Source organism: Dicentrarchus labrax, unplaced genomic scaffold (assembly GCF_905237075.1).
Source record: "Dicentrarchus labrax unplaced genomic scaffold, dlabrax2021, whole genome shotgun sequence".
NCBI classification, from domain to species: Eukaryota; Metazoa; Chordata; class Actinopteri; family Moronidae; genus Dicentrarchus; species Dicentrarchus labrax.
This window is the reverse complement of record NW_026136719.1, coordinates 18060420-18082637: the sequence shown is the minus strand read 5'-3', so window position 1 is coordinate 18082637 and position 22218 is coordinate 18060420. Positions and strand designations below refer to the sequence as shown.

The window sequence follows — 22218 nt, the reverse complement described above, 5'->3', positions numbered from 1 at the left end:
TTCAGTTTCACACAAGGACAACAAAACATGTCTGTGTAAATTGTCTCTCGGAGAACAAGCTTCAACCCGCGGGTTAGATGCTGTTTTCATTGAGCAGTTATAAAAGTTGTTTACTTCCGCAAATCATCTGACTTCCGGGTTTTATTTAGGAGTTTTTTTTTTTAGTTCATATGGAGGACAAAAGTCTACTTCTGAGAAAAGAGGAAAACAATGATCATCTCGAAAAAGCAACTAAATTGAGTAATACATGTATGAAATGTTATAGATAAATAGTTATAGATATATGTTTAAATATATGAAAGATATATTCAATATATAGTAGTTATATAGTCTTATATAGTATGTTACTATATATTAATTATATGAAATAAATGGAAAGATTAGCTGTGAGATACTTGTTTTATTTACTTTATTTTCCTCATCAGAATCAGTTTGTTTGAGAAACAGAATGGATATTTTATTTAGTTATCAATAAAAGACATTTGGTTTTTAGACTATTTATTGTCATGTAAAGCCAGCCCTGTGAAAAAGGGTTACAATAAACTAGGGAAAAATACTCACAATTTAAAGCCTAAATCTATATGTGGACTTCCAGTAAATAAACAGAAGCAAAACAAAGGTGAAGTTGAATGAAGTAAGCTATTCAGAAATAAAAATAAGTTATAAAGTACAGAGTAAACAGACAGCAGAAGTATAACAATGATGATTACGAGCAGGTGATGCATAATAACAACCTGCTGACGACAGTCAAAAAAAACAATCACACATGTTAAAAGAAATGTAAGCGTATTGATTTCCTGTTTGGTTTCCTGTACCAACCACAAAGTTATGTCACGTCTGTCCACAGCACTCAAATAAAACTGTACAACTAACAACAACCAAACACAGCAGCACAAACTGGCACACAGTAGGTTATGTTTGGGTATGTGGTTTCACAATGATAAATATATATGTGGTTATGGTTCCCTCACCAACTTGGTGGTGTTTGTTTCTGCACCCACAGCAGGTCAGATGCTGCATGTACTAGATCATGCTTGTGACTGGTGCATTGTTGGCCTGCATGTTGGTCTACTTGGACCATTGAGGCATCCTTGTCAAGATCTTATACATTGAGGGTGTCATTGAGAGTCAGGAATCAAACCTAACCCTATTCAAAAAATAACATGAAATATGTTTCTTTAAAAAAAAAAAAGGGGGGGGGAGAGTTATTTTCTCTTTGGTAGCACATCTGTCACTGTGGCACTCACCCAAACAACATCCCTACTAATCAAAAGGCTTTAAATAGGTTATAGATTGTTAGAGTTAGGGGTATGTTTGATGGAGGAAGGGTTTCCATGCAGTCTGATGTCTGTAAAGTTCAGTGAAGAGCGAGGATGCTCGGCTGAGTAATTGCTGCCACCCAGCGACTGTAAACAGTTACTGCATGTGGACTGATCAGACCTGTCAGAAATAAACACAGGCCGAAGGAAGAAAGTCTGGAGAAAGAAGTCCCCAAAATATATTTTATTTTAGAAGAACTGAATGGTTAAAGAGGGCTGGGGAAGCAGTAGGCTTAGGAGGGCATTAATTAGAACCAATTAATTAGATATGTTTAAATTAGGGGATGATTGGGTTTTTGTACCCAACTACAGAAATAAAAAGACTCTTTTTTATTAATGAACGTTCAAATTCACACCCTACCTACTGTCAACTGTCGCGTAGTATCTGAAGTCTCGTTTATCCGGACAGTAGTACAACCACGGAGGTCTGGCTACGCGAGATTTGTGCGGCCTCACAAACGGGCGAGCACTCGTACACAAGGCGGCCACGGCAGGTTCTGTTCATGCTACATTCACGAGTCCTCGTAAAAAAGAGAAACTTCAACTATGAAGATGGAGCAAGCTACACACCCTAGTGACCCTAATGAGGTTTCTGAGCCAGTGCATTTAAAAAAACCAAACAAAAAACCGTTTAGTTCCCTGTATACACTCACTGTAATCTCCTAATGAGAGATATAGTTACTTGGGTCTAGGATGGGTCCCATCTTTTAATCTGAGCGATATTCATAACTATAAATAATTAATACGAGTGCACTCAAACGCACCACCGCCTGGCCTACCCGCCCCTCGCTCGGCCTGAAAGCAATACACTCTGATGACGTCACTCGCAGAGTTGTCATGGCGTCTTTGGGACCGAAGCTGCTGCTGCAATTTAGCTAAAAATCTGTCGACAGTCTGTAAATCGAAATGGAGAAAAATGCGACCCTGCATCGAGACACTGACGGGAGCTCTTTGTGTGCCACGATCGCGGGAGAGATGGGCGACGTTACGGCTGTCGGCGGAGTGAAAGGAACAGCCGAGAAATGCAAGAATAGTGAGGCTCCTCTCAGTACTTTGGTTAACGTTAGTTGTAATAACAGCACCACTAATGTGAGTGCTCCCAGCGCCGTTAATGTCACTCCCACTGCCGGGAAGTCCGACGTACCGGGAGCGATCGAAGTCCTCTCCGTGCAGGATGGTAACAAGAAGGACACCGCGGCGAGCGGGTCGTGGTCGGGGTCCGGGTCCGGGGACCAGATCAGTAACGGGATGGGGCATGACTCGGTGCTGGCTGCAGAAGATAGCGAGGGTGGTGCCTCAAAGTTAGTAAACAACAAAACCGACGGGCCGGCCTCACCTCCCGCTAAGGAGAGCACAGATGTGCGGGATGCGGGTTTGGCTCGTGGAGAAAGTGAATCCACAAAACTTGCCAAACCGACTCATCTGTGTCCGGACAATGCAATCACAGCAAACGTCAAGTCGGGGCTGTCCGGTGATCACACCTTATCGGAGGGATTGCCGAGTGGGAGTGACCCCGATCCCAGCCTCGGTGGAGAGTCCCGAAGCATAGATTCACTCGAGTCCTTCTCCAACCTCAACTCCTGCCCCAGCTCCGACCTGAACAGCGAGGGGCTGGAGGACAGGGGACTGGCCCTGGCCCTGCAGAACGAGTACGGGGCTGATGGGACAAAGACTTCGTGCGCTAAGGACCGGGCCGCCGGCCAGTCTATATACCACATTAAGTGGATCAAATGGAGGGAGGAGAATACGCCGATCATCACCCAGAACGAGAACGGCCCCTGTCCATTACTGGCAATTATGAATGTCCTTCTGCTCGCATGGAAGGTAAAGGCTCTGAGATGGAGCATGGATTAATAGAAACCTGACTCTTAACGAATAGAAATAGGCACATTTCTATAGCTCTGAGCTCAATCAGCATGTTATGTGATTACAGTGTGCAGTAAGACCTGCTAATGGTTAATATGCGCATCTAACAATAGATCTACCACCAAGTCCCAGTGCCCCCCTCTATCCCTCAGCACTTCCCGTTGTGAAATTAATTTGTGTCAAGACATGTATGATTTCTCAATGTCAGCATTATATATGAATTGATTTCAAGATGTCAGTACATGATGAACACGTCAGTACACGTTGAATGCTGACAATGGGTATGGTGCCTCTCTGTTGCAGGTTAAGATGCCACCTATGATGGAAATTATAACTGCTGAGCAACTGATGGAGTATCTTGGTGAGTGTTTGTAGATATTAAAGCTATTACACAACATCGTGTTATAAGGATTATATGTTCTCTCACCCAATCTGCTCTCCCCTGCTTGGCTTCTTTTCACCTGCCATCATGTGCACAATAATAACCTTTTTTTTATCACTGGCAGAAGATAAAAAATAAAATAAAATAAAATAGTTTATTACAATAATAATATGTTTGCCTGCATTTACTGAGTCACATCATCTTGAGTAAGTGGTAGCCCACTCTTGTAAACTTACTAGCCCGTACTTTCACGAGTTTCACCCACCTAGTAAACATTCTTGTGTTTCATGCATCTTCTCAAATGAGCGGTTACATTCTTAAGGTCAGATATATATATATGTATGTGTATATATATATATATATATATATATATATATATATATATATATATATATATATGTATATTCCAGAGTCAACAGAGGAAGAGACCAGAACAGGGGAATTCCCCATGATCCAATCTTCTGCTGTTGCAAAGGAAACAGGAGCTATCTCTTCTTTCTGGCTGTCTCCTGCCCTTCATAACTAAAATGACTCTCGATATCAAAACAGAGTGTCTGATTACAGCAGGGGTTCAACAGAGTTAGAGCCAGCCCTTGCTAGTGGCCTCTCTTTCAGCTAAACTGAAATAATCCACATTACAGCACTATATTGTATCTGTTGGCTATCATGGCTCAGTCTCTATAATCTCTCTATAAATTACAGTTAAATAATGATTGGCTGTGACTGTTTTTCTCCAAAAGTGCCTTGTGTGCAACCTTGTGCATGCATGTAATCACATCACACAAAGTTAACGTTGTATAATGTTCAGGGGCTGCTGGATAACTTCTAAACTAAGCACTACAAGGGGCTGATGATGGGCGACGAAGTTCAGATGTGGTGTTTTAAAGTGTGTGGTGGTCGTCAATCAGCCGCTCAGCAGTGTAGCATGTCAGGGATCCAGACACAGATGTAGATATTAAGGCGAGGACCGGAGATGAGCGAGTTGACCGGAGTACAGAGCAATGAGGGGTTTTCCCTGTTGTGGACATGCTGTAGTAAAACCACTCATCTGGCTGACCCGTCGCAAGAAAAATTCTTGGCTCGCTCTACAATCTTCATCTGGGTTGACATAGAAATTAAGTCATAAGAGTTTTTAAACACAGCTTCAAAGAGTCAGTGAGTTTGAGTTTGAGTTTAGTTCGTAAAGCACAAGTTTGTGTACTAATTAAAGTGACATTAACTGTATTTTGAGCATAAATCGGCCAGTTTAGTTATTTCTCCCAGCATGCACATGAAGAAATCATTGTGCCTTTCTTTTTTTTGGGTGCTGGATATATTCCATTCATTCTATTTGCTTGAGCAAAATACATATGAAAGCGTTTTTTTCTCCTCCATGTGTAGCTGTTTTTACTTAATGTTGCTGTTGATGACAAGAGGTCGATGGCATTCCTCGGAGTAATTCTCAGGAAAAGTATGTGTTGACACTGCGAAAGATACTCTCGCCAGTTCCTAATAAATTAATAATTCTCTGTGAAGCGTTTTGAAAAATACTTACACAAGAGTTTTAAAAGTAAGGAGTGTAGTGCAAGAACACTTTTAACAGCAATAACAAGAATATATGTGCATAACTGCCATTGCTCAGTCTATGTGAAATACTTTAAATGAAATAAACTAAATATACCATTCACAAGAGAGGCAAACACACTACATCTAAAACAAACATCTGGCTGGAGGTCTCGTGTTCAGCAGTGTATATGATGTGCCTTGAAAAATAACCACGTACCCCTGATGTAGTGTAAGGTCTAGATTTGATTTGTAAAGACATGTTCATGATAAGAAAGAAGCATGTTTTCTCGTGCTGATCAGACTGAACGGAGCTGAAACCAGACAGCTGCCAGGCTGTGCTGTCCGCCGCAGCTCACACTGCTACAGAGCCGAGATGACGGCGCTCTCAGGTGACAGCGCAGTGGACAGGGACTGGACTGATCCTACATATTTGGCACAGCCTTTTCTTGGGGAAACAGCTGGCCAGTGCTAAACCCCACCCCAATGGCTACTTAAAACATCTCAAAACATCTGTCACCTTTAATGCAAACACTTCAGCCATGAAGCCATTGTGATAATCAGTGACAATCAAGGTAGTGATTGTTTTGATCTGTCAATACAATATTAGTCAACACATCTGCCAACACCTCTGTCCTTCTGTCACTCTGCAGGAGACTACATTCTGGAAACCAAGCCTAAAGAGATATCAGAGGCTCAGCGGCTAAACTATGAGCAGGTAAGACCAGTCTAATCACTGTGGAATATTATTATTAAACAGGCGTGTGTTTTTGCTTATGTTTGTGCATTCGTAAGCTGCTGACTGTTCACGGTACTTGAGGAGCGCAGTGCTTTTGGGATAAACACACACACACACTCTCTCTCCTCTCTCTGTGTGGAAACATAATTGTGCAAGTTTAACATGAGCTCTCACTTTGTTTCACTGACACTCAGAATATCGCAGCTGTTCTCACCGCCATTATTGAAGTATTTTTACCACAGTATACAAAGCACACTGCTCTGATGTGTCCACACACACTGTCAGCATAGCTGCATGCTTACCCTATGGCCGGTTTGTGCATTTGCATTGAGGTAGCAGATAAGGTCAGCGGATGTTCCATAATATGGAAATGAACATTGAGTCAATTGCAAACCACATCAAACTGCAGCTTAGCTTTTTTCCCACTCCTCTATAGGTTACATAAGAAGTGTCTTGCAAGGCCCAGGGAACAACAGGGGTCCGGAGTGTCAGATTATGTTGTTTCACATGGCTGTGAATGCTTTGAGACGCATGGCTGGGTTCAGCTCCCGGCTATTGCTGAGGCTGTGTGTGTGTGTGTGTGTGTGTGTGTGTGTGTGTGTGTGTGTGTGTGTGTGTGTGTGTGTGTGTGTGTGTGTGTGTGTGTATGTGTGTGTGTATGTGTGTGTGTATGTGTATGTGTATGTGTATGTGTATGTATGTGTGTGTGTGTGTGTGTGTGTGTGTATGTGTATGTGTGTGTGGCTCAGCATGAGAGGCACTTGGAGATGGAGCTCCGACTCCAGCTCCCCTGCTTCCTCCCATCTCTGCTGCCTGCCTATGGATTGGGAGAGGCTCTGACTCTCCTCCTCTTGCGTGGCAGAGTACCAGCACATCTGTGCATGATTTGAAGCCACACTTGTCCCTCATTCAGAGAGGAGAAAAAAATAATATGCAGTCTCCTCGTAGAAGCTCACTGCAACGGTCTTTCTAAATTTAAGCTGAGCTGAAATACAACCTCTTAAATAAATCAGTGGCGTCCTCAACATGCACGGTTAAAGTAAGGGAGTGGTTAGAGTTTGTGTTGCATAGTTATTATGGCAGTCTAATCCTAGACACTGGCCTGGGAGCTCTTCTGCATGTGGGTGTCTGCATGTCCGGGCACTGTGGTTGACACAGTATGTGGAGACTACAGTGGGCAGGGCTCCGGGCTGCTAGAAGCTGAGGATGTAAGAGAGAGCGAGTCTGAAATATGTTTATGTGTATGTCAAACAAAAGGTGTCCTCTTCTTTTTCCTCTTCTTTATATGTTGGAGAAATGTGTTCATTGCTTATTGGATTGTTATAAGATACAACTGAAGCCGCCCTGACTTTGAAAAGAAGGAGTTCATAACAGAAGAAGTTCTATTTATAAATTCAGCTTAACAGCCATCATCTGTCACAGGAGTGTATGAGGATTAAAATAGCAGTTGCACGGCTGCTCTTTAGCTATTGTTAAATATTTACTCGGAGGAGCTGTGGAAGTGAGAGTGTAGTTTTGCTCTGAGTTTGTCTCAGTGGACCCAACTCCAACAGCACTCTTACAAAGCAGTTCATCCACGATGACGGGGTTCAACCACTGGAGGAAATGGGTTATCATGTTTTATGAAACCTCTTTGTTTTAATTGGGTGTCATTCACGCTGATGGGTGTTCACAAATGTTTCTTAAACCTTCCTTTTGTCTGTGTACAGCAGATAAAATCCCAACGCTGGTTTCAAAAAGCATCTTAACCTTGGCCTGTTTGATGATTTTTCATACATATCTGTTTGGTAGACACCCGTAACTACGTTAGAAAGGAGTTAAATCACCTCTGCAGACAACAGAGTTAGTGGTGTTTCTGTATTGGACTGCATTATATTGAAAGGTGTGTGTGTGTGTGTGTGTGTGTGTGTGTGTGTGTGTGTGTGTGTGTGTGTGTGTGTGTGTGTGTGTGTGTGTGTGTGTTTTATGTATGTAAATGGGGTTTACAAACAGAAGCATGAGACTAGTTTGATGAGTAATCCAACAAAAATGTAGAGCAGTGACAGCTGCTGATGTGTGCCTGGATTCATAAAAGTATGAGTCACATTATGGGACATCACAGTCTTAAAAAAACGCTCATTATTTACAGCTCCCACTGATGGGTCATGGCATTATGTAATGGGTTACGTCTGTCCTCCAGTGATTGATAATGTTGTTTTTTTAGATTTATAGATCTGTATTTTTAGAAAGTTTTAGAGACTGCAAATAGACTCAACATGCGTGCACATGGCAAATATCAGACAAGTATTCCTTGAAATGGTTTTTATTTAGCAGTGGCACAAGATTGGTATGTAGTTCTCAACAAAGAACGGTTGCTCAATTGTGTTGCTTGGCAGAAAGGTCTTGGTTTTAAATGCAACATGGGGGAAACGGATCATTCCAGTATATTTTTTATATTTCCACATTTTGAATAGAGTGAGGTTTCTTTATATTTTGATTTCTTGGCTGCATGTTTTAACTGCTACACACACATTGTCAATTGTCTCAACTTAAGAATTTAAAGCTTTGTGGGAACCAAATCTCTCATCTTGGCACTATTATGCTATACTCTGTCAACCACCTGTTAATTACTCAGGATTTTGTTATTAGGTAAATTTAGGCTGAAAGTCAACAGAGAGAGAGAGGGAAGCAGAGACACTTACGCTGAAGAGTAAAAGTAAAAATACTGAAAAGCCTCAGCAGAGTTCTGTGCTAATGTTATACTGTGGAAATGCATCCAACACAAGCACAGATGAATGTGAGTGATGCAGTGCTAATCATCTGATCTCCAAGCGCTCATCTGCTGTTGGAGCCTTCTGCCCTAAAGTGAAGAGATGTGGTCCATTACACAGCCCTGCTAATCCTGCCATCACTGCTGCTCATAATCTTCCTAATCCACACTCTCAGATGGGCCAGCTGAAGGCTTTTCACCTCACTGCTCGCACCAAGCGTGAAAGCTGGAGTAGCTCAGTGTTCATGGGACGTAACAGTACCTCTACTGTAAACTGAGTCAACAAATTCATTTAAAAATGATTGATTATGTGACAATTGACGCCTTTATACTCCTTACTGGACATAAAAAAATATTCATTTAGAAGCCTTTTAGACAGTTCAGTTGAAAAATGTTGGATGTGACATTTCATAAGATAAACACACACCAAAGGATTGCAATACATTATGGGAAAAAAAAAAGATTCACTTTCACAGAAATACAGTACAAAAAATGTTTTTTGACAATTTGACCTATAGTGTGTAAAAGGGAGTTGTGTGACTTACTGTAATTGAAATTATATTTGTAAGAATATGTTAAAAATGTCCACGGCACAATATGGCAACTGTATGAATGTATGAAATAACCTAATTGAATTGCAGTGCATTGGACTGTGTTCCATTATTATAATTTACACAAGACAAAACTCTGCATACTTATAAAATAAACACTTCTGTAACTAAAGGTTTTATTTGCTTAGAATTATTATTTTGGACAACAGACGTAAGATAATTAAACAATATGATGATATCATTCCAATACGATCACCCTGAAAGTCGATGAGATAGTGACATTGAATTATCATCCAACCCTGTTTCAAAAGCGGTAAACTACAAATAAATCTGTTTTGTAGACTCCTGTTTCTTATTCTGGTATGTATAAAGTGTTTGGGTAATTTAAGTTTATTGTGAAAGAGTTGAAATCAAATGGAAATCACTTACGACTACACACTCATAATAGAGTTGTAGGGCTCAGCTGCAAGGCTTATCTTGATCTCAGAGGTAAATGGTAGCAGAGGTTTAGAGCCAGCTGGGAAACATTGCTCTGAGGCTGAATGCAATAATTTAGTCTGATGGGTTCTCAGGTGTGTGCATACATGTGACTTATATGGCATACATATGATGTGATGTGTGCATAAAGTATTTTCTAGAATGTTCACACAGCGCAGTAAAAGGTTGGTCTGCTGATAAAAATACTCACTCATAATTTAAGGATGAATGATTGTCACAGACGGTTAACTCCCTTCAACCTTTAAGACAATGATTCAAAATAAAAACAATTCTTTCTATGTACGTATATGTATATTCTTGGCAGTCTTTTCTTCTGCTACCTGAGACTTTTAGATTAATGCAAGATGTATGCCAGCGCATTTTGCAAAGCAAAGGAAACCCTATAAGTAATTTCCCCACAGGATTATTAAAGTATGTCTGATTCTGATAATTACAACATTATTTCTTAAAAATTGCGACAAAGCAAAGTGTGCTGATATGTTAGATATAGACTTAAAATCCGGTTTCTGTTTCATTTTCACATTTGACCAATAAAATCAGTTTTACACACACACACACACACACACACACACACACGCACACACATTGGATATGGAATATGGACAGAAGAAGATAAAACCACCAACTGTACAATTAACAGCCAGTTGAATATTACCTAGTCCTGATTTTACTTGCTCAGATTACAAAGTTCTGATGTTTTCTTGTAAAAAGCAAAAAGGTTGCAAGGCGTGGTTTCTCAGTTTCGGCCCCATGAACACCAGAGAAGACAAATCCAATTAAAACCAATCCAATTAAAACCCACAGGAACCTAGTGGTAGATTTGTTTTAATGAAACACTGGAATTGGTACCACTGATGCTATTCTTCGTCTCAAGAGCCAGTCAGCCTCTGCCACTGTGCATTCACGTAGAAAACCCCAGTAAGGCGGTAAAGAGCTGTTACAGAGTGGACTGCAGAGGTTCACAAAGAATTTAGGCTGAAGTTCTTTGCAGACGGCTGAAGGCCAAAGAGAGGTTAAGCAATACTTACCCAGGGTCTGTGTATTATTAACAAAGGAAGCACACAGTTTTCTACTATTTCGACCAGGCTCCTGTTTTAAAATAGGTCCAGGAGTTTTTCAGGATGGTTTTGCTGAATCAAATCTTTTTTTACACCACTTTATGTTCTCTGTTTGAGGGGGGCTCTGGGTTTTGCTGTAAAAGTATCAAGATAAGATGGTGAACCTGCCCCGGGCATCTTCATGCCTTCAGGCTTTATTTTGTGTAACGTTACTCTTCCCTGGTGTGATAGATACCGTATATACACCAGGTAGATTGATTTCTGTCTACATTTCATTATCCACAGAACCCTGTCTGTCTGGTACATAGCATGGGGCTCTGTAGATTGTGATGGCCTGGAAGATTCCTGTATTTTCCTCCTGGTATCACAACTTGGCCCGTTCATTGTGTGTGTGTGTGTGTGTGTGTGTGTGTGTGTGTGTGTGCGTGTGCGTGTGTGTGTGTGTGTAATTTATTAATAATTACGTCAATGCTTATCTTCTGCTACAGTGACTCATCTCCCATAATCTAGACATAAAGACAGTTAACACAGTTAAAGTCATTTAAATTGATACTACTACTAAATAAATAAAATGTGTTACCCATCCATTTTACATGAACTTATAATTGTTCTGTTGAGGAGCTCTACTGATCTTCTTAACTAATTCTGGCCATCGGTGGGGGTATTGGTGAGATCTAAGCTGTAGGATGAGCTCTGCAGTGGTTTGTTGAGCCCTGAGAAAGTATTAGGAAACAGGCTGTGATTTCAGTGGAAAAAACATATAATATAATATTACACCCATAAAATGGCCCCAGAATTAAATCACACGACTGTACCAAAAATGTAGCATTTTTAGTGGTGACCTTGTGGGCCATGTCTCTGTCTACTATCGAAAATAAAGGCCCAAATACAGATAGTGTTACTTGCAGGGCCATTGGAGTGCACTATATTATCAAGTGTTCCTGATATTTTGTCCACTCCCTTGGTAATATTATCAAAGGGAAATATCATGTCTCACAATGATGAGCCTGAGAGCTTACAGATAAATGTAATATCAAATGGTTTCCTGGCAGACACTTCCATTTCTTCCTGTGGTTGAAGATTGACTGACAGTAAGCAGAACAAAACCTAATAAGTGCAATAAATATGAAAACACTGGAGAAACTATGAAGCAGAAATATTTAACAAAACTAAAGGTGTGAGTGTGTAGAAGTATTTTTTTTATCTTCCAGGAATGAATGGCAGCTAATGGTTTCTTGTAAAGATATAAAAATCAATCCCTGATAGCTCTAGCTATGCTGCAGACAGCCAGGAATAATGTAACAGATAAAGACAGCTCACAGCGCATGAAAACAGCTGGGTTGGACACAGCCTTTGGTTCTGTATACTGTTGTGCACAGTACACAAGCCAACAGCAGTTTTGAGAACTTGAGTAAACCTCACATTGTTAAATCCCTCTGCTGCATTATCACACGTTTTTTTTAAAATAAAATCTGAACTGTTGTTCTCCTTGTCGCATAGAACATGAGTGATGCTATGGCAGTGCTGCACAAGCTGCAGACAGGCCTGGACGTGAATGTGAAGTTCACAGGGGTGCGAGTCTTCGAGTACACCCCAGAATGCATTGTGTTTGATCTGCTGGACATCCCTCTCTACCACGGCTGGCTGGTTGACCCCCAGGTAAAATGAACCTTACTCATCATCACTGCTGTTTCTCTTCACCTCCCTGAAACCAACATCCGTCTATCATCAACACGTCTCTTTCAAATGTCTGTGGTCGCTTTCACGTGTGTAGTTTGGTTCATTGTTGCTGTCTAGCTTTTGTCTGTTTTCCATTAACCCTTATTTGTTACAAACAAACCAAGAGATGTAATTATAATGTCATGTGCACAGGTAACTATTTCTTTTGTGACTGTTATCCTGTATCATCAGTGCTGCATGCACCCACAGGGGAAAAGCAAAAACACTGCAGACTATGTCTATTCTGGTGACTGAACGTTATTGCACCTGATGGGTTTATTTATCTTATCTAGTTCTTAGAAATAAATAGGTGGTTATGAGCATTATTAGTCATGATTGAAACTTACCTCATTTAATGTCATCAAAAACAGTACGAGATTACACATCACTTCCTTGATGGGTTAGTAGCAGTCTAGGTTTTAAATTCACATCTAGCACTACAGTGTCCTGTGGTTGGTCTGGTTTGCATTCCCACCATAAACAGCTCCATAGTTCTCTTGGAAGCACCCCATTTTAAGGTGCTCTTTGTGCAGTTGTTTCATTGAGTGTTTGAATGACAGCGTTCACGCCAACCTAAATAAAGATACTTAACAAGTAAATTCACCAGAGTTCAGTTGAACTGTACCAAAACATTTACACAGTGATTGTAGTTTCAGTATGGACCCCTTGTCACCAGAATGTTCCTCTCCATTATACATTTTGTATGAATCTGCTGTGTTTTTTTTAGTAAAACAGCAACAAAGCCTGGTGAATGTTCTTTCCTACAGTTTTTATCTTTGTTTGCAGATGCATGACATTGTCAAGGCAGTGGGTAACTGCAGCTACAACCAGCTGGTAGAGAAGATAATATCCTGCAAACAGTCAGACAACAGCGAGCTGGCAGGGGAAGGTGAGTGCTCTCACTTCACTCTCTCTACTTTCTGACCTACCTGACTCCCTTCCTGTCTCCCCTCATCTCTTCTCTCCCCCCTCTTGTGTACTTAGAGGTGGAGAAAAAGAACCAAAGTCATCCATATATCTAGTGGCACAAGTACAATATTAATTCAATGGCACATTCATTACATGAGATATGTGTACTGTGCTGACTGGTACATACTTGCATACTGCACATAAGACTACGTTGAATTTAAACCAGGACATATATGTGGCTACTCATACAATGACCTACTTCCACAGCGCACAGTTTTCTTACCAGCTGTCAGTAACTTCTCCACTAAAAATATTTGCTCATTCAACACTGAGCTTCCTGAGTAGTTGTCTGCTGGGCTGTTGCCAAGTCAACACATAGAGGCCTCAGTTGAATTGATACAGGAGATTCACTCCTTTCTACTGTATTTCTGCATTTGTAGCACAGAGATGACTGATTTAAGTTGTTTGATGATGACGCTACCCATCACCGCCTGAAGAGATGAATTTGCAGCCACTTTAAATAGACTGATATAATTCTGAGAAAACTACTACTACTACTACTCATGCTTTAATGCGGTTAAACATTTAATAGCAAGTATTCAGTATTTTAGTAGTTATTTTATTTTCTGTCCGTCTCTAAATGTTGTGGCTCATTCTAGTGTAGACTATCTTTCTGTCTGTTTGAGTATCTCTCTGAGTTCATGTGTGTTTGCTCCAAATTGAAAGCTGTTCTGTCTTACAGATGTCTCTCGCCATCTGCCTCTCAGCCTATATTGAGTCCACTATAGTAAATGTGACCACTTCCAGCAGCATGGAGTCAATTGAATATTCAGATAACGGCTATGGACATTAAAGCAGTGGTTTCCAAATAGTGACCTATGTTAGATAGTTAAAGGATAGCTTGATTTTTAATTGCTCATGCAGTAGTTTGTGGTCTCACGATGAAAACATTTGTAAATCAAAAAGAGTTGATTTACAAGTAACAAATGGAAGTTATGCTTGCACTTTCCTGTGCTAAATAATTGATTATCTTCAGAACGACTGTAGTTACTCAGAGGTGAAGCTTATCGAAATAAAAGCACCATCACTCAATTAAAAAGTCAATTTTAAATCAGTCTGTATATTCTGAAAAATACAGGGACTAGATTCAATAAAAAGAAATATATAAGACTCATCATGGGTCCATGTTTCTACATTTGCTAATAAACAGTGAATTCAGTCTCTCCTTGTTTGTATTCCTGTATGTTTCTTCTCTGGACCTAGGCCTCGTGGCAGAGCAGTTCCTGAACAGCACAGCCACTCAACTGACGTACCATGGCTTATGTGAGCTCACATCCACTGTACAGGAGGGAGAGCTCTGTGTATTTTTCAGGAATAACCACTTCAGCACCATGATCAAATACAAGGTAAACACTAAAAGAAAGTACTTCAGTAGTAGTGTAATAGTACAGTAACTGTTGGCATTATTTGTATGAGTTAGATTGAGAAACATCTGTCATGGAGCTCACTGTTGAAATTGCAGCAACCTATATAGGTCAGGATATGTTATAAACTGTCCCTCCAGTGAATGACAAATGCTTTGAAGCCCTTTACTTTTACAGGAACAATTACTTTTTCCTGTGTGTAATATTTGAATAGGTATTTTGACAGAAGTCTCCACCACGTACAGGCAGATTTCTTTCCGTTTTACTGCTAATGTTCATACAGATATCAGCAGATATCGCTTTAATTAAATGCTTCACTGTGCGCTATTCAGTAAGAAATGCTCCAAATTCTTACTTATTTTTTGATGAATAGTTGATTTTTATATAAAGCCTTTTAGTCATATTTCACTGTGCTTCAACATTTGTCACTATTATTAGCAGTAAATAAAGAAAAAGAACTTACTATCAAGTGTTACCATCTACTACACACAAAAGCTCCTCAGTATTATACTCAAACTGACGACAGCTACGTATTTATGTGTCATTGATATACAACATTGAGAGGTCCCATTCATTACATACACGTCTGCATCCCACCTCTAACAGCCCCCTGCCCACAGCTGGCCCGCCATATCACTGCAGCCCGAACAGACCTTTCCTGTTATCTACAGGAGGGGAAGTGGAGCTTGCTTACTTTTATTTTGAATAGTACTCTGTAGTTGCCAATGTAAGCAAAGCTGTGTGTATCACCTATAACCCTTAGGCAAAGAATCATGACAAGCAAGTTCTCAGCTGCAGACCTATGTGTGTACAATCACACCTGATAAACAACCATATACAGATCGGGTGTACTAACACTAGAATATGTATGTATATTTGTATATACTGTGACACTAATCTGATGTGTGTATGGGGTTTCCTAGGGCCAGCTGTACCTCCTGGTTACAGACCAGGGTTTCCTGACAGAGGAGAAGGTCGTCTGGGAGAGTCTGCACAACGTCGACGGAGACGGCAACTTCTGTGATTCTGAATTCCGGTTGCGGCCTCCTTCTGATCCAGAGACTGTGTACAGAGGCCAGCAGGATCAGATAGACCAGGTCTGAGCACTGATGCAGGCAAGACTAGCAGAACCAGCAATTACCCACTCCAAAAACCATGATGTGCTTAATCATGATGTGCTTTTCACACTACCAGTGTGCTACAAAACTCAAGACAGAATACAAGACCAGTAATGACATACTGGTCTTGACTGTACATCCCTCAGGGTGACCTGGTTTTAAGTTTGTGTACAGAAATGAGAGAAAAAAGGAAATAAAACACACAACATTGAATCCATGGAAACAGCAGTGGGAAAAAAATCATCTGTATACCATCCCAGGCAAAAAAAAGTAACTCAATAATAGATGTGTTATAGCTCCCAATACCAGGTTTTTAGACACACACTACAACCTAAAAAGCACATGGCAGCACTGCATGGCACCTCCACCTCTCAGCCCCCTTCGTCCATGCTTTGCTGTCTCCACACTGGCCCACAGTGCACTGGGTTTATGTCCCCCAGGCATTTATACTGGTTTCACAGCTTTCTGCTCAGCCAAAATGGTCCCGACACAGAGCTTGCTGACAAATTGTGTGCTCCCACACACACAGACTAGACAAGAACATGGGGGCTATTACTTTTTATTCTACTTGCTTACTCAGGCTCAGCCCTCCTTATCTTCAAATTAGGTTTGGTGTGAAAAAAAAAAAAAAATCTATACAGGCAATTTTCTGCACTCATAATCAGTTCAGTTAGATTGGAGAAAACTTGTAATGATCCCAGGGGGGAAATTGGGTCTTTGCAGTAACAAAGTACGTAACATAACAGAAGATACTGAATATAATACAATGGATAACACCAGCATAAAGGACCTTTATGCAGCACTACTAATTACAACAAAAGAATAATGAAGATAGTGCTACAAATGGAAATGAATGAGGACAGACACAAATGGGTCAGTGAATAAGTAAGGAGCTGTGGTTGTGGATTGCGGCTGTGCTTGTGCGTGGATTGGTTCGTGTATAGGCTATCAGAGCACAGTATATATACTTAAGCGTCACATTGACAGCTTCGCTCATAAATCATCAAGTCTTTCTCTCTCTTTGTGCGTGTTCATGTCAGGACTATCTGATGGCACTGTCACTGCAGCAGGAGCAGCAAAGTCAGGACCTACAGTGGGAGCAACTCCCAGAGGGCATCAGTGACCTAGAGCTGGCAAAAAAGCTTCAGGAGGAGGAGGACCGACGAGCCTCCCAGTACTACCAGGAGCAAGAGCAGGAGCAGGCGGCTGCAGCAGCTGCAGCAGCAGCGCAGGTGAAGAGGGAGGGGTTGAGGGAGATGGGAGCAGGTGGGAGAGGGAGGAGACGTATGACTTTGAACAGATACAGAACATTTATTGTAGCATAGAGGGGAGATGTTGCATTTTGTAAACAGATGGATGTCTGCATCAGACAGTTTGAGCTATAAAGGAGGAATTGAGTATGAATGCTGCCACCCTTCAGTGTGAGGTCAAGACACAGGCGTTGTCCCTGAACTGCTTACGTGCTTGTGACAGTCTCCTTGTTTCAGATATGTGAGATATACAGTCAATATCTCAATAAATGATTTCTATAAATTATATAAGAAGAAGATATATACTTTATTAATCCCCTATTGGAGAAATTGTTCTTTTCACTCTTTTTATTTTATACACACACACAGGCTGCTTGGAACCAGTGTGGTAGTGCACTTTCTAAAGAAGCTTTGTGGTCTTTTTAGCTTTTCTGACATGTTCTTACCATTATTTTTTTCAACAAATTAATTTTTAATAAATAAAAATAAAAGTGTAAACTAAATGAATGATAGAGCCTGAATTTGTAAGGAGTTACAAGGTTATGTTATATAATGTAAGGTATGCTGCTACATTTATTCAAACATGACCTAATACATAATTAATTTACACTTCGGCGCAATAAGTCACTTTGCTTGTAAAATACATATCTATGAATTTTCGGTCCTGTTTGTGCAGCAAGGCCAGCATGAGCCCGCAGACGGAGACGAGGCAGACAGAGGAGGTGCAGGAGCAGGCGGAGCAGCAGCCGGTGGTGCTGGGACGGCGGCGGCAGCCGGAACCACACCAAGCCCGGGAAAACAGTCCTCTAGCGGGGAGCGCAAAGCCAAGAAAGAATCGAAGGATAAAGACAAATGTGTTATTTTGTAACATACAGCGTGTCTGTGTGTGTGTGTGTGTGTGTGTGTGTGTGTGTGTGTGTGTGTGTGTGTGTGTGTGTGTGTGTGTGTGTGTGTGTGTGTGAGAGAGAGAGTGTTTTGTGCATTTGCTTATCTGTGAGAAAGGGGACAGCATTTGTTTCTCCATGGACTGGACGGACATCGCGCAGCCCCCACTTGATGACAAACAAGGGAAGGAGACGTTTAAGGCAAGGCGCGACGAGACTAACGGAGGATTTGCTGTTCCCAAACCACTGGTGCCTGCTATCCTCTTTCCTCAGTGGAACCTGGACATCAGAGGAAGGGACACTACAACGACAACTACCCCGTATCTTTCATAGAGTCGGCCAAACTTTGTTACAAGTTGCACAGTGCACTATATTTGTGATGTGGGGTCTAGTTTATTCGGGGTGGTATGTTTTATAGCAAAAGACATAATCTGAAGAAACAAACCGTCACCCTCTCGCCATGTTCTTTTCCAAAAAAGAAACCATTCATTTCATTCATATTTTTCATTATTGCAGATTATAAGCTTTTTTTTGTACGTATCATTATTTACAAAACGTATATAGACAGACCCATTTTTTTTGGTTTTCATTGAGTTTGTTAAGTTAGATGCCAAGATTTACATTTTATTTATGTATCTGTGTACAAGGTAGCTTTTGGGAGAGGTTTTATTTTTGTCTGTATGCTGAGAGGGATTTTCTCATAATATTGCCTGTTGGAAATCAGTGTAACACTATTTGTGTCCCCTCTGAAACACTATGTACTGAAGGGTTAAATAATGCCAGATAGCTGCCAGATACTGTAGCTACCTAACAATACTCATCACAGCTTGCCCTGTTCAGATTTTGCCTTACCAGAGTATGGCAGTGTTGTATTCTGCTCTGTCTGAATGTGAATGTGTGTCTGTTTTCATGTGTATGGTATGTACAGTACACGTGTGCTACGTGGTATAATGGCGTATGGTATACATGTCTCATTAACTGAGCATCGCTTTATGTAACAAGTTTCAATTTGGAAATAGCCAAAACTTTTACACTGTATTAGTTAAGCTACAAATTTGGGACATTTAATGTCTTTTATGTTGTGATTCTGTTTCACAAAAACTACGTTTGGACAGTCAAACTGAGAATAACGTTGCGGATTTTAACTGAGGAATTTGTCTGAATCTGATGTTTGTGTGTAAGACACAACTAGCTTTTGTCAGACTAGATTCGTGTTAGATGGCACCCGGTTTTGAGTGTATGGCCCTTTTTCTTTCTCATTGTCTCTTCTGGCAACGTCTTAAAGAGATGCAGTGTGCGTGCAACCTCCTCCGTTAGTTTCTGGATGTAGAAGTTCCACTGCAGCCAGGTTTTGAAAAGAAATACCACAGAATTCCGTAAGTTGCATGTGATATTTCTTTAAACTAGGAAAGTTCAATTATTATTTGTGAACATGTACTACTTCTTTTCCACAAACATGAATCCAAACCCCGAAATCTGTGATGTTTCCACTCCCAGTTACAATGTTGGGAACCGGACTTGTGTCATGCCGTAGAAAGTTACATTAGCCCTTCTGTAGGATCAGAGAGACGTTAATTCATCTGTTACCTGTGGAAAATAAAGCCTAAAGTTCACAAATTGAGCGGTCCTGGGTGGCGTAGGACATGCACTCTGAATACTGCAATTCTTTGGTATCACTTTTTAACTCGTGTGCATTTCACTTCAGCATTGAGCGTGCAAACACATGATGTACATATTTATCTAATGCATTCTTATAATGGAATTTAGCTAGTGGTCTGTGCCATTATTGTACCATGGGACTGCCTCCTGAGAAACTTTTTCTATCTATACATTCCAATTGGATGCCTTGACTCAAGCCTTCTGTTACAGACTGAGGGAGACAGTTGTCATGGGAAGTCTTTTGCAGTGCTTGTAAAGTGGTCATTAGGACAGGACGATTACATCGAGGCAGAGGGCTATCTACTGTGTGGAAACCCCTCTCTTATGGGCTTCATGTGATGGCCGGAGTCTTAAGCTCCATGTTTGTTTGGCCCTAACAAGGCTATGTTTTGTATATATATGTATATATATATATAACGCCTTACAACATTTCAACATAATTTATAGGACAAAAGGAAACAGGCGTATTATCCTGAATGAGACAATCCATGCATTTTTTTTCCACATGAACATCAGAAATACTCTCAGGCTTTTTCTGAAGGGACATATCCTCGGGTGTCTGCTACGTATCGGCACAGTTCCTCGGCCTGTAGTCACTTTTTCAGTCACAACTTTAAGTATCTTGTGTATGTGTACACACAACTATGTTGACACTTTGAAGAACTTAACACTATATTATTTAAGACACTCATTGTTGAACATCTCACTCAAACAAACAACGACTTAAGCTGCTCTTCTCGTGTTAACTTGGACTACCTGATGAAAAATAAAACCTCCTTGCACAGGGTTAAGGAATATTGTTAATTATGTACACATTTCATTGACTCCTTAGCAGTTTTTCCCCCATGCAGCTTAAATAAGTAACATAAACATAAGGTGAAAGCAAGAAGGGAGAGGCGGGAGGCATTCTGGCAACATTTTTGTTTTGTTTTTTTGTCTGTCTTTCTGTGAGTTTCACTCATTCATTGGCCCGTCAAGTGAACATGCTGATTAAACATTCCAGTGGAAGTTTAAAAAAATTTAACTTCACTTAGGGCAGTTTTGAGTTGATATGGAACATTTTATGTTGGTTGGTGTTTGTATGAGTGAAAAGATGGCAGAGTGACACATGGCACACATTTTTTTATCATTATTTCAGATTTACTACTGTGCATTAGCTTGCTATCCCTAGTCATTATTACCAGAATTTGATATTTTTTGTTGTAATGTGTTTGTTTCCCCCTAGTTTCTAAAATGAATCGATCAGAAGGATATTGTGTGTTCAGTGTCTCAAAGTGGTTTCTTGTATGCCTTGTAAAAGTGATGGTGGGGTAAATGCTGTAAAATTTGTGTTTTGACAAGGTGGTTGTTGAACAAATTGTTGTCGTAATTTGGTTTTGCACTGTTACATTGATATGCACTAACAGAAGAGAAACATACCTCATTTTATACAGAACATAAATTGTGCAAGAGTGCTATTGTTCTCTGGGTACCTTTAAAAAAAAAAAAAAAAAAAAAAACTGAATAATGGCCAAAATAATTATCTGAAGGTGGTAGCGGGAGCTTAAGCCAGCTGAATAATATTAATTTGTAAAAGTATGAAAGGGCTGTTTAAACGTTTTGGCTTAAAAGGAACGAGTACATTTGTTAAAAAATAGTACCACGTCAATAGAACTTGCTGCAATTTGATATATTCAGATTAGCGGTACACCTATACCAGTACAAAGGCCTGAGTACCAGGACACGGCTCACAGACGATGAGGAAGGAATGAATTACAACAACAGATGGATGGCTGTCGAATTGTCTAACGACTAAGACGCGTTCGTCTACGAAGTACTGAAGAAAACACTGGTACTCGAACCAATCAGCAAAAAAATGGTGTAGGTGCACCCCTAATTCAGGTAGTTATTTTTCCAGTCCATTTAACTACACAACTTTTCAAATATGCTCAGACTTTTACAACAAAACAGGGAAAAAAGGCTGCTTTATAAGGCTTGAGTGTTGTCATCTATGTAGCAGAGGGAAATGTTCATTCTTATTGTATGAGACACACATCCAGACTGCTGAACAATCTAAAGGGAGACATATTCTTGAACGCAATATCAAACTCCCAGATTTTACTTTGTGGTGCATGTATATTGTGGACTGAAAAGTTATGCAGAGTAAAAATTTTAGTAACTACCCCAAGGATATCATTTCCACTGTATGGCCCATTGTGTTTATAGTTCACATAAAACATACAAGCGAAAGGAAGGCGTTTGTGAATAAGGAAGGTTACTCATTTGTGTTGATTTCAATGTTCATCTATTTACATAAATGACCAAATAATGTATGTAGCCTTTCACATTACAGTCACATAATGTATCTGGTGATATATATATATATATATATATATAACAAAATGCCTTATAGACGAGGGACATTCAACCTGATTAGAAGTACCAGGATAATAAAAGACTAAGATCAATAGATGCCTTGTTGTCGTTTGTAATGAGCCCCTCATCACTTTGAAGAACATCCTGTCTGAGCATGTGGACTGACTGAACTCTCCTGAAGATGGACGCTCAAATA

General features: G+C 40.4%; 1 protein-coding gene across 2 annotated transcripts; it reads left to right on the top strand.

The window, feature by feature from the left end:
• The first annotated feature begins 1612 nt into the window (after window positions 1-1612).
• mindy2 (MINDY lysine 48 deubiquitinase 2) lies at window positions 1613-22114 on the top strand. Of its 2 annotated transcripts, XM_051378484.1 has the most exons (9): window positions 1617-3143; window positions 3489-3546; window positions 5763-5827; window positions 12205-12363; window positions 13210-13312; window positions 14596-14738; window positions 15680-15853; window positions 16915-17106; window positions 17801-22114. In XM_051378484.1, exons 1-9 carry the CDS (start codon window positions 2226-2228, stop codon window positions 17990-17992), a joined length of 2004 nt encoding a protein of 667 aa, XP_051234444.1. In that variant the 5' UTR covers window positions 1617-2225; the 3' UTR covers window positions 17993-22114. The 2 variants fall into 2 exon arrangements, with proteins under 2 accessions (XP_051234446.1, XP_051234444.1); XM_051378486.1 differs by lacking the exon at window positions 17801-22114 and having other exon boundaries at window positions 1613-3143; window positions 15680-15871; window positions 16915-17048.
• The last annotated feature ends 104 nt before the right edge of the window (window positions 22115-22218 follow it).